At 42.0% G+C, this 13,220-nt stretch overlaps 1 protein-coding gene across 4 annotated transcripts in view; it reads left to right on the top strand.

Annotated features, from left to right (window-relative positions):
• Positions 1-1,068: 1,068 nt before the first annotated feature.
• The window catches only part of DOCK9 (dedicator of cytokinesis 9), a 130,839-nt gene continuing 118,687 nt past the window's right edge, over positions 1,069-13,220 (top strand). For 2 of the 4 annotated variants that reach the window (XM_042805895.1, XM_042805890.1), the window contains exon 1: positions 1,069-1,335. In XM_042805895.1, coding sequence (XP_042661829.1) covers positions 1,222-1,335 — 114 coding nt within the window. In that variant the 5' untranslated portion in view covers positions 1,069-1,221. The remainder of the gene's footprint in view (positions 1,336-13,220) is intronic. The other 2 variants (XM_042805896.1, XM_042805892.1) reach the window with 1 other exon arrangement.

Here is a 13,220-nt window from a genome sequence, read left to right as displayed (position 1 = left end):
ACTCAAGTTGTGACAGACATCCTACTAAAAAAACAAAGCTCATGCGTCTGAATGAGCCTTCGATCCAGGTCTGCAAAGTACCTGCAGAAAGATCCTTCACTGGCAGACTCCCTCAGCGTAAGCTACACATTTGCGTATTTGGACTTTTTATCCTCTTTCTGAAAGAATTGCCTCAGTTATTTGGAATCTTATTAGTTACAGATGTATCCGTGAAGCATCCAGAGAAGTAGGCCTTTTCCCTGGCAGGCATTTATTGAGTACATAGCCTCCGATGCAATCACTTTATGACCTCTTTTTTTCCCCACCCGAAAGCCCCCTTTCCCACAGAACTCAGCTGCTCCCTCCATCAGTGTATTTTGTGTAGAAAAGCGCTTTTAGTTTATATAAAAAGATGCCTTAGAAGACAAAGGCGGGCGAGCCCTGATGCTCTCCAGTGCCCCAGGCATTTAAGCGCAGTCACAAGGCGCCCAGCGCCCGCGGCGCTACCGACCGGTCCTCGGGAGGAATTAATGGTAATTAAAAAAAATAAAAAAACCACCAGGCTATGGCCGCCCACACTTCCACGCAACCGAGCACACGCGTGCCGCTTCGCCCGCGGACAGCGGCGATCTGCGAGGAGCAAGCCGTGCGCGGGAAACCCTCGAGGACGAAGCTTCCTCAGGATGCGCGGGCAGCGCCGTGGGCGCCCAAATATTTTTTTATGTGTGTGTCTTTTCCCACCCCCGCCCCGCGCGCCCACCCCGCGGCCGCGCACCACGGCCCGGGGGCGGGGCCCGCCCGGCAAGGGCGGGAACTTCCGGCTGCGGCCGGCCACGCCCCCTCACCTTGGCCTCAGGTCTCCCGCTCGAAGCCAATGAGGGCGGCGAGTGGCGGCCGGGCAGGTAACCCGGGCGCCCAATCAGAAAGGCACCGCGGGAACAGGTTGGGGGGCGGGGCCTCGGCGTGCCGCGCGGCGCGGCCCCGCCCCTTTGCCCCGCGCGGGGCCGCGCCAATCGGGCCTCGGCGGCGGCGGCGGCGGCGGCCGCTCCTCTGTTCGGAGGTGGGGGCGCGGGCGCGGGGCGGCGCGCGCCGGCCCCGGCGGGGGAGGGGCTACCTGCCAGGAGCGGCGCCGGCTGCGGCACCCGCCGGCCGGGCTCGCGCCCTGCCCGCCTCCCGCCGCCGTGCGAGAGGGGCCGCGAGGGGCAGCGGGCGGCCCGGGGCGGAGGGAGCGCGGAGGCAGCCATGGCACTGGTGGCCCCGGAGACTCGGAAGTTCACGCGGGCGCTGAGCAAGCCCGGCACGGCGGCCGAGCTGCGGCAGAGCGTGTCCGAGGTGGTGCGCGGATCCGTCCTCCTGGTGAGTGCGGGCTGGGGCGGCCGGGGGGGGCCTCTCGGGGTTCGCGGCGGGGGGGCGGCGGCCTCGGATCCTTCGCGGGCCCGCCCGGGCTGTCACGGCGGCGGTGAGGGGGAGGTCGGCGCGGCCCCGCGCCGGGCTCGCGGCGCTTCGCCTCGCCCGGAGGCTGCTGCGGGCGCGGGGCGGGGCGGGGCGGGGCGGGGCCGCTCCGGCGGCGGCGCGGCGGGCGCCATGGGATGCCCACGGCCGGGCGCTCCCCGCTGCCAACTTCTCCCCGGCCGGGCGGGACGGCCGGGCCGAGCGGGGCTCCCCGGGCAGCGGCGGCCCCCTCCGCGCTGCAGCCGGGCGGGGGGGCCTGCGCGGCCCCTTCCTCCCCCACCTGTAGGGCGGCTGCCCCCGGCGCTCGGCCGGATTTGGCTGGAGTGCCTTCGTCTGTGTGAAAACTGCTCCGAAAGTGATTTTTTTTTTCGTCTTACTCCTGTCTGCGTGCTTCACAACTAAAGCACTTTTTTTTTTTTTTTTTTTTTTTTGTTGCATCGTACAAAATGAAAGATGAGCGTTGGCAAGTGTAGCACGAGTGTTTTACTGTTATTTGTCCCTACTGTCTGTGCCGTGCTAGCACATGGTAATTGTTCTTGCCAGTTGGCAACCGGGCACGTTAATTTAAACTGCTGAAAGTAAACTGGTGCGAAGGTGTTAGATGGTGAACTGGGGCAGCTGGGACCGAGATAGAGAAGCACGTTGGTTTTTTTCTTTGGCCTGGCTGTACCCAGGTGATGACTTCTTAAGCAGTCTCAGCAAGATTTTTCAGAGCTTCTCTCTTGGGCCTCATATTCACGGTATGCATCTGTTTTCCATGTGGCTTTGTTATCTCCGAAGGGAATGTTTTAGTAAGCACTTAACCCTGTGTAAGTAGAGAGTTTTTGGTGTTGGGGTTCCTGATATTGGAAGCTGATCTGTCATTTGTTTTTCATGCTTGCTGAGTATGGTTTTGTCTAACTTTTTAAAATCTCCTGTCATAACACTGCTTGTCTTGTCATAGCTATGCGTTGTGAGAGTAACAGATACTGTAGGTGTAATTCAAAGACATACCTTTCTTTAAGAAAACAGTGTCTCTAAAATTAAATTACTCCTTATTTAACTGTGGGTCACGGAATATGTAATAGAAGACCTAATAGGCATAGTTCAGGGTCCACCTGAATACTGACAGATTTCCACAAGACACTAGCCCATAGACATGTAATGAATGCTCAATGTATGTTAACGCTTCTCCAGGGATCAAGGAATTCCTGGGAGGAGTGGTCGAAGGACATATATATTTAAAAATATTTTTCATATTGAGGGAGCACGAAAGGGATTTAGGTATTTTCATGACACAGATAAATGTTTCTTTTGCAGTAATCGGCAAACCCTGCCCTCTACCCCTCCCCCTTAAAAAGTTTTTTTTTCTTAGTTCACTTACAACTAGTGTCATTGAGATGAGTTGGAAAATATTTATCTGATTAATTCATTCAGGTTGACCAAGTACATAATAGGATGATATTCACTGATAAACCAGGTATTTTCACTACAGTAGCATATTCTGTAGAATTTTAAGGTAGTGAAAGAAGTGATGGTGTGGTGTACTGGCTCAATCGTATTCTGCATAAGGTCTTCCATCACTGTTTTAGAAAGCAAAATAGTGACTTACTGTTCACGGCAACTTAACATTCATGTCAGGTTTGTGATCCTTTTCTGTTAACTTGATGCGTGCAGCAAAATCGCTGTCTCTCTCACATACAGTCTTGTGCTGAAGTTCACCTCCTGTTTCAGCCAGATTTTGCCCCTGCTGTTATGCCTTTCCTACTGTCATAAGTTCATTTTACCTTTACTTTCTTACCTTTTGTTCCTCCTTTGAATGTACTATGACTCTTTTTGTTTTTGTTGAGCATTGTGCTGTTTGGAATGGAATTGTACTTTTTTTTTTTTTTTTTTTTTTTTTTTTCAAAAAGGAGTTGTTTAGTTGGGATAGCATTTTTATTTGCTATAAAAAACTTTTAAAAAAATATTTACTCTCTGAGTTTGATAGGTTGACATGTTTCCTAGTTGTGGGAGTTTCTGGGCTTTATTATCAGAAAAATCTCTTGGGCTGACCTGGTGAACGTAGGATTCTTACCAGTATTGTAGTAGTTGTGGAATACTCCATTCAGATTTGTGGCTTTAGAGAAAAGAAGACCCACTTTCTTTCCTAAGCTGCATCTCAAAGCTCTTTGATAGAGCAACTCCCTAGGGTTTTTTGAATTGGGTTGTCAACAAAATGCCTAGCTTAAAACATTGTTCAGCATTGGTAACTAATGTGATCTTACTGTCATCACTTGCTCATGAACAAATGCTGAAGTTTTCCAGTACTGAAAAAAGTACTGGAGCTGTTTTGCATTGGCTAGGCTTGCAGTATAGAATTTGGAGGTAGGAAAGAATGAATTCAAACTAGCAGTTCTTGGTGGGTGATCTACAACCAAATGTTCCTTCTGACTGTACATCTCCACAGCGGAATGTACTGAGCAGTGGTGCAAATCATCCAGTTGCTACTTGTAGTAGCAGATAAAAGTCAACTGCTAATACTTCTGGGATTAGTATAGATTCTCTAACTTCTTGTTGTGGCTACTGTTTAACAGTTCCATCCATTTTTACCATCAATAATGTATTGCTAGACCTAAAAAAAAAAAAAAAAAAAAACAAAACAAAAAAAAAACCAAACCAAAACAAAACAAAAGGCATTTCATATCTTTAAATGAAGCTTATGAGATCACATTTTTAAAGTATGCTTTTCTGCTTTGTAAGTGTTCTTATGGTCATACTGATGAAGGAGGACTGAAAACAGCATGTCAGTAGGATAGCATGGTATACCTTAAATTTTTAGGTTCTTCATTGGAACTAAAAGTCAGAGATTTTCAGCCGACTGACAGACTAAATAGTTCGGCTGAGTACTAAAAAATCATTAGATGGATGTGGTTAGCCAAGCTAATTTTCATCACAGATTGAAGCAAGCTATCTTGTCAACATTTGACATCTCATACGTTCTTTCTGTTAGATTTAGTTTGCCTAACCAACAAGTACAGTTTGGCAACCAGCTTTTCACTGTGGTATAAGGCACATAATGTATATCTTGATGATTTGCATTCAGCTTTTGCTGTTTTCTGCTTGACAGTAGCATCCTTGGTGAATATTGCCTTGTGCGTTGTTGATGTTGTTTTGACTTCAGACTAGTCATGTGACTTACTGTGATGCCCCTGGCCACCCAAATACATTTATGTCTCCGGAGGAAGACTGTGAGGGTGACAAGTCTGTCTCTTAAACCAGCAGTCTTACGAATTGCAGCTATCAATGCAATTTTAATATTGAGCATAATTGGAATTGGCCTCTTTAAGTGGTGATGAGTTAATTGCCCAAAGCATGTTGCATACTGATCGGTAGGACCTGAGGAGGCGGATGTGGAGTCTTGTTCAGTGATATGTTGATGATAAATTATCTCGGTGACAAAACGATGCGTTCTGCCCTATATTAAATTAAGCCAACACTTAAGGATAATAAGCAATTAAGAGAATCCTTAGCATACCACATTTGGTCTGCCTTTGCCTAGCTGTCAGTAAAATGCCCTTATCAAATACGCAGGTAATTAAAATGTTTAAATGTACCAAATAATGCAGCAAAAGTTATTTCCCCTATCATGCAGTTAACAGTGTACAGAAGAAAATGGGGATATGGGGAAACAGGACAAAATCTGAGTGATTCACAGATTGTTCTGTGCCATTCTCCTTTTTGATTTGGACATCTAAAATAGGTTTGAGTATTTGAAGGCTGAAATCATCATATCTTAATACAGTTTTGGGCTTTCTATGTTAACTTCAGATACCTGTTAGAGCTGTTGAGTTCTAAAACTCTTGCAAAAAATTAGCTTTTCAGATGTGGAGGAAAAGCATAAAGACAGTGCTTGGATCTTTTAATGAGTCTTTGATCTCAAACTCACTGATGTTCGTGGTTTTTTTTTTTTTTTTTTATAAGACTTAATCTTGATTTTAACACGTTGTCAACTTTGTCTTTCCAATCCTGATCTCTGTTTTCTGTAAATCTCAACTCTGTAAAAAAGATGGATAGGTGCACTCTATGCTATATCATTACAATGTTTTTAACATAGTGTTTTTCCAAGAATACGGTTACTGGGAAGATTATGTAGTGTTCATTTTGGTTTGGTATTTTCCTTTCTGATTCATGCATCCTTCTGTGTGCCCTGTGCACAGAGGGCTTGTGTGCTTTTTCCGCAAGTGGCTTCTCTGTATATGATGAATGCAGTATTTGGAACCTCATTAATTGTGATATTTCAGTTGCAGTGTTTGTGTAGAAAGATAGTTGATAGCTTGCCTTAGGAATGTAGAAATTAGGAAGTGATATGTAATGCTGAAGGGATGAGTGAGGACTGGGATCTTTAGAGCTGATGCATACAGAGAAGCTGAAAACATAGATAAGACCTGAGCTTTCTGTTAAGGAATGTGAAATTGTATACATAAGGAATTTCAAAGAAGCAAATTGTTATGAATGGATGAGTGAAAGCAGGGAGATGAGAAGTGACACTCAAGATTTCAAAAGAAAAATCGTTGCTGACAATGAACATCATCCTAACACATCTCATCTTGGAGGAACTCGGTGTGAATGGTAATGCTTATTCACCCAGTCTCTGAACTGTTGAACTTTTTCTTTACTTGAGGGGAAAAAAACCTGATATTCAAACCTGAAGAAGTTAGTTTATGGTATGGAGCACTTACTTTTCCTAAAGGAAATAAAAATTGGCAGAGACAAAGATCTTTTTTTATAAAGGTATATTTATTTCAGCAAAGTGCATGTGAAAACCTTTTGATTGGATACAAAACACTGGTAAGAAAAGTATGTTATTTTTGGCAAGTCTGATACTGCTAGGAAGACTTACTAAGTTTGATAGACATTTCTGTGGTTGTGAAGATTCAGAGGCTGGACTATAGCAATAAAGTTTCTATTAATAAATACTGTTAAAGTTATTTAAATTTTAAACATGAGTAAGCTTCTTGTTCAGAAAGGGAATATGGGGTGTAAAATACAGGACAGCTGAATTTCTGTGTGAACAAAACCACGTTTAACCATTCAACAATATTAGATCATTCTTGTTAGCCGCACCATATTTCCTTATTACTTTCCAGAACTTTTTCTATCCCACTAGATATAGATAATTATGTTTAAAATAGAGGAGTAAATTCTTGAAAATAGTTGCTTCCAATACATCAAATGTCAGATGGAAGGAGATGATGGATTGGGCTTTCAGTCTGTGATGGCAGCAGCTCTCATGCAGCACAGAATACCACAGTATACCTTCTTTTTCCTCTCTTCCTCCTACTCATGCCCTTTAATACTCAATCAGGATCACATATTTATATCTCAATGGAAGTAGAACACCTTACACCTGCATTTAAACTTGGGAATTTCAGAACTCTGTGATGATAATTTTTTTTCCCTATATTGAAGGTCTTATGCAATTGACTTAGAACACATATATATATATATGTTTTATAATGTATATCCAGCTTAAACTCATTTGGTTATGCTGCATTGTGCTTGTATGCAGATGTTTCAAAAAGGTCTGTAATTACTAATTTTCAAAACTAGGCCTTTCATGTCAACTGTTTCTTCTGTTGTGTGGGTGTAGATGTTCAAGTTGCTTTTAAGTATGCGTGGTTATTGGACTGAGTGATCACTTGCATGTGAGTAGTGTGTGCCTGAGGTTAGATAACCATCAGATATATGCATGTATATGCAAACTCAACAACTTGTGAATTTGGCAGTTGTAACAGATATTTGTATTTTTGTGGTAACTAAAGTTCTGCCAAATGCATGCATGTTTGCTATGAAAATAGTAAGGAAACATTACTGGTAAGTCATTGAGGCAAATAATGGGAGTTCAGTTTTCCAGATAGTAGAAAGCTTGATTCTGTCCTTTTGAGGAATGTATTGCCTATATTGCTTTTATTTAAGAATTTCTGTAAGCGTTAGAGGTGATTTGGTGCCAGTGTCTCTTTATGGAGCTAAAAAAAGGGTGTAACATCTTCAGCAGTGGTGTCCAGAAGGCTGTTATTTAGACCTGCAATTTCTGATGATGTTTGAAGAACTTAACTAGTGCAGTGATCATAAAAAAAAATTACTATCTGTTAAAAATGTACATAAAGCTTTGTTCCTTAGTTCATGTTTATTTTTTATTTTGGGATTGAATAATCAAGTGCTTCACCTGATGTAGATACTGAAGGCAAAACTCCTTCATTTCAAAGAGGGTGAAAACAAATTCATTCTTCCTTGTCACCGCCTTAGATTGTCTGTATCCATGAAAAGCATTAATTATGCAAGGCAGAAAAGGCATGAAGTTGCACGAGTAGTCCATGTATTACAAAATGACTTTCTCATTGAAATATTTTTGAAATAACTTACATCTAAAGATGAGAAGATACTCCAATAATTCTGACCGTGTAACTTATTTTAGACCTTTATTCAGGTGATAGATAGGTTTGCAAAGGGAGGCTTACATGCTGACTTAGTCCAAGGGCACTGGTGTACTTAATATCTTAAATCTAATAACTAGTGAAATAGTGGTATCGCATTATTAAAAAGCTTGTGGGATTTTTTTTTTTTAATTTTATTTTACTGTAAGAATCCTTTAAGTTCTTTTTGTGATAATGAAAGTGAGCTTACATTATCTTAAAATAGAGACTTCCTATAATACTAAAAAAACAATAAATGGACAATTTTGGAGGCCTTAAAAACCAACCTGGAGCCTTTGAAAACTGTCTGGATTCACCACCTAACACTGGTGAAGGTAACCCCTCCACTCTATGGGTAGCACTCTATTTAAGGTAGTGCTGTTGCCTTGGGGCTACTAGTGAATAACCAGAATAAATAAAAGAAATAGCAGGAAAGATCTCTCCAAGGGATGTTGTGTGAAGGGGTGCCGTGGTTCTCTTGCACATCCCAGGCAGGCTGAGGCTGGAAGGGTCTTCTGGAGGTCATTTGGTTCAACCCCACAGCTCAAGCTGGGCCACCTAGAGCCAGCTGCCCGGGGCTGTGTCCGTATGGCTTTTGACTATTGTGAAGGATGGAGACTCCACAACCTCCCTGGGCAACCTGTGCCAGTGCTTGGCCACCATCACAGTAAAAAAAACCCTGTTTCCTGATATTCAGAGGGAACCTCCCATATTTCAGGTTGTGCCCGTCACCTCTGGTCCTGTCACTGGGCACCACTGAGCAGAGCCTCGCTCTGTCCTCTTTGCACCCTCCCTGCAGGTATTTATACACATTGATGAGATCCCCCTGAGCCTTCCCTTCTCGAGGCTGAACAGTCCCAGCTCTCTCAGCCTCCCCTCATAAGAGAGATGCTCCAGTCCCTTCATCACCTCTGCAGTCCCTTGCTGGACTTTGGTATGTCCATGGCTCTCTTGTGCTGGGGAGCCTAGATCTGGACTCCTATGTGTACTTGTTCTGTAAGGTGTTAGTTTGCCTTTTAAGAACAAAGTAATCTTAGCTCTCTGTTGAGGAAGCAAGCAGATTGCAGGCTGATTCAGACTGGAGTGTACTTACTGGCATCTGTGTAAATTGAGGCCTTATCTGGAATTCTGGTTTTAAGCCTCTGGGCCAAGCTTTGGTTTGGGGCCCTCTCTGAATAAAATGGCCCATCCCCATTAGAGGACCAGCTAGAATTTCTTTCTGCTCACCAGCTGAAGGAAAGGATGTCAGGTAGTTTAAGAAGGAAATTTGTTATTCACTCCCTGGAATTGTTGTGTCAAAAAAGAACATGAAAGTTCTGGGTCATTTTTCTATCTTGAGACAATGAGGAGGAAAAAATAAGTCAGTTAAGGCTGAACATTGTCTGAAAAAATTGATTCACAGCATTTCTGTGGAAAGGTTAAATGTAAAGTAGACCTTGTTATGGGCAATATTGTCAATGCCAGCTGTTCTGGAGGAAATGTCAACTTTGTAATTCTGAGAAAATAAAGAAAACATGGTTTAGACTGGCTTTTTTCATCCTAACTGCTTTTGTAGGACTCTTGAAAAGTTTATTCTGGTGATGATTCTAGGAAAGAATACTAGAAATTAAAAAATATGGGACACTAAATGAACAAAGCCATTTACTTTTCCAAATGATACCTCAGTCTTCTGACCTTGTTTGAAATCTTCAGGGATGAATGACCTTGTGCATAACCATGTTACAGTCCCTGCAAGTTGAAATCAAATAGTTTCTTCTACTAAGAAACAGTTGTTCATGCAGTGGCAATATCAAGTGACCTCACATAAAATTATCTAAGCAACCAAAATATGCTTTAATCCACAACTCTTCCCCAGCCCACACAAAACAAGAAAAACACCACCACCACCACCAAATGATTAAAAAAAAAAAAAAAAGGGAAGGATTTTGAGTTTAGTCACTACAAAACTGAGAAGGAGTAATGCTGATCCAGAGCTGCTAGAATATAAGGAAGCCTGTAATATAGATCCATTAGTGTAAATAAATAATCCTTAGATGCTGCTTGGTGTACTTCTGGGTGCTTTTTGATACTCGGGTGTAACTGTTGACTTAAAAAGAGATGGTATGTTGGCAGATACTGATCTAGGTTTAGAAATTTGAGGCACGGGCTAAACTGCTTTTAGTTCTTTCAGGTACTCTGTGGATCGGAGGGAGTTACTTGGTGAATTTATGGACAAGACATATTTTTACTACTGTAAAATTGATACCCCAACAACGAGTGACTGCGCATTATACACAAAATGGATAATTTTAAGTAGAGAAAGCATTTATATATCTGGTTACATCAGCTCAGGATGTAATACATTGCAATTTTAGTGTTATAAGTGAAACGTTGTTGATTTCAGGAGCCTGGAATTCAAGGTACCTGAGTGTGTAGACATTTAACTTAGTTTCAGCTTGCAAGTCCAGAGCCTCCACTGCCTTTGGATGCTTGTGTTGTGACATTAAGATAAATGATCTTGCTACTTTATTGGTTACCTAAGATACAGTTGCCCTTCGTATGCTGAAAAGAGTACTGAAATGTACATAAATAAGAAAAAGAGATGCTCTGCAGAAAGATCTGGGTGTTTTCAGTGGGAAAGGCAAAGGCTAGCAAGATACCTTTCGGTCTCATTTTAACAGGTTTGTGAAGAAATCAAAAATCAAATGGAAATGCTAGCTAGCGTTGTGAATATTAAAAGAGGCTTTGGATTTAAGGTGATGGAAAGGTAGCCATCCAGTTTTCAATTTGATCATATTGCTAATGCTATTTAATGCTCTTTGTTCTTTAATGTTGTGTAATGGTCTTTATATTCTTTGGTTTCAAAAGTAGTACTGTTCTTCACCGGAGCACTGATACTGACAGACAATCTGCTTGCACTTTGCTTGATGCCTTTCTAGGCTTGTTTGTATGCATGGTTGTATGTGACTACAGCCAGGGAATAGAACACAGAACTGAAGCTTTGTGAAAATCAGATTGAAAGTCATCTCATCTAGCCCATTCCCCACTTGCCCCAGTACAGTGATGATAACAAATGGTATTTCAGACCTCTTTCTGCCAGGCATATTTGCACCCACTTGCGCTGGCACTAGTACTTGTGCAATGTAATGTCATCTGATTTAGTAGGTGGTTTAGCTGAAAATCATAGTAGTATGTTTGTCTTTAAGGAATGCTCAAGGAGGCTTCACTCTTATTGTTTGCTAGTCCAAGAGGGATTTTAACTTAACATTGGACCTCAAATGTCAGGTATATAGCTTTTGATGGCTCGGTAATGTTATATCTTAATTTTTTCTCAGCCAGAGCATACAGCATGATCCAATAAGTTTTTCCTCGCATGAAATACGATGTTTCTGATAGGAAAAAAAAAAAAAAAAAAGAAAATCCTGCTGTGTACAGTCTTGCTGGTAAAGTTCAAGGGACAATATTTCCAGCGAAATATTTTGGCAGCTGATACTCTGCTGGAGGGGAAGTTGGAACCTGTTCCTGACTGAGCTAGGAACAAAGGAAAAGAGAAAGACCTGAATCTGAATAACCTCCATAGAGGGATTAAAAGTATAAAAAGATGTATGAGCCCTGAAGTTTCTGTTGCTCTTCCCTGAACACAGTAATGTTGCTCAAAAACTGGGGTTTAACATTTTTTTTTTCTATAGTCTGCTGTACTGTTAACCATTATTTATTCTGGCATGGCTTCATCAGTGTTTCTGAAAATAATAACCTCTAATTATCAACTTGTTCTGTAGCTCTTTAATAATAGTAAATTTCTGTTGTGATTATCAGTTATTTAAGAGCCCAGAATAATCACGTCAACTTGAGAAAGCTGAAAGTTATGTAACCACTAGATGGAGTCCAGTGAGCATATTTCAGGACTAAAAATCCTATGTTACAGCTTGAAAGGTAAAAGAGTTAAAAGGGCTATGTGTTTTGTGTCTCACGCTTAACAGTAAATGTTCATCTGTTCAGTTTAGATTGACTTGCACAACTTCCTAAAGTTCTCTGGTTTATTCTTGGTAGGTCTGTCCTCAAGATGTACTCGAGTTAAGCTTGAGCGTAAGGCACATGCTCTACCAGCAGCTCCCAGTGGTCATCTGTGGATGAGAATGTATTGTTACGCATGTAAGAATGGACTTGTGAGAAGATTGACCTTTCTACAGGTCTCAACTATGTGACCTAAAACTATTAGCTTAGATACTTAGCATTTTGTAACTAGTAGGGTTTTCAATTTGTGTGCATCTCTCCCTCAGCCCATACATATATGAAAGATTTGGAATAACATTTCTTGGATTGCATCATTTATGCCTCTCTCCCACTTCTCTAAATGTACTACAGGCATAGTAGAGACAAACATTCCATTGTTTGTCAATTAAAAGAAACTTGTGATATTAGCCAGCTATGACAGCTTCCTCGACGAGATAGGACAGAAATAAATCTTGCTCCAATTTTCAAGAGCATTATTTTTTACTTTGGTTATGGTCTTTGACATTAGGAGTATCTTGTATGAATGATAAACTGCCTCTGGTCTTCAGCCTAGTGGTATACTTTGTATTTCTAATGCCACAGTAGTTTTTTGTTTCTGTTGGAGGCAAATATCTTCTTAGGGTCTTGCTGAGTGTGCAGATTTTGGATCAATATTACATGGGAATCCAAGCGTGCTATTTTTAAGACTATCTCCTGCAGTAATCATGCTGGCTTTCTTCTGAAGGATGGAATTCTCTTGGAGCTTATTCTCTTTCTCTGTGGTTAGTGTGTGGCTACCGAGCATAATGCCACAGAATCATGGAAATATACAGGTTGAAAAGAAAATCTCTGGAAGTTGCCTAGAGCAATGCCCTGCTCAAAACAAATCCAGTTAGATCAAGTTGCTCAGAGACTATGTCAGTCTGGTTTTAATATCCACAAAGATGGAAATACTTTAACCCCAGTAGCTGACAATTCTCAAGGTTAAAAAAAAGAAATCCTTTTAGTCAAATGGAATAGTCTGTGTCTGTTACCTCTTGTCCTATGACTGTACCTTCAAGAAGAGTCTGGCTCTGTCCTCCCTCTGCCTTTCTATTAAGTAGTTGCAAACAGCAATAAGATCTCCCTTTAGCTTTCACTTAAGCCTGAGCTATGCAAGGTCTCTTAGATTTTTTTTTTGTATACATCATATGCTACAGCCTCTAAATCATCATAATGGCCCTCCATTACACTCAGTCCAATATGTCAGTATTTTTTTTGTATGGAGAAGCTTGCTCGGCATGCTTAGCTTGTTGGCCAACAGGATGTCATCCTCATCCACTCGTTCAGACCACATCTGCTTAATTTGCCTACAAGGATGATATGGGAGATTGTGTCAGGAGC

This window comes from Tyto alba, unplaced genomic scaffold (genome assembly GCF_018691265.1).
Source record: "Tyto alba isolate M040663 unplaced genomic scaffold, T.alba_DEE_v4.0 Super-Scaffold_45, whole genome shotgun sequence".
NCBI classification, from domain to species: Eukaryota; Metazoa; Chordata; class Aves; order Strigiformes; family Tytonidae; genus Tyto; species Tyto alba.
The sequence above is the reverse complement of the archived record's forward strand: the minus strand, read 5'-3'. Positions and strand labels throughout refer to the sequence as shown.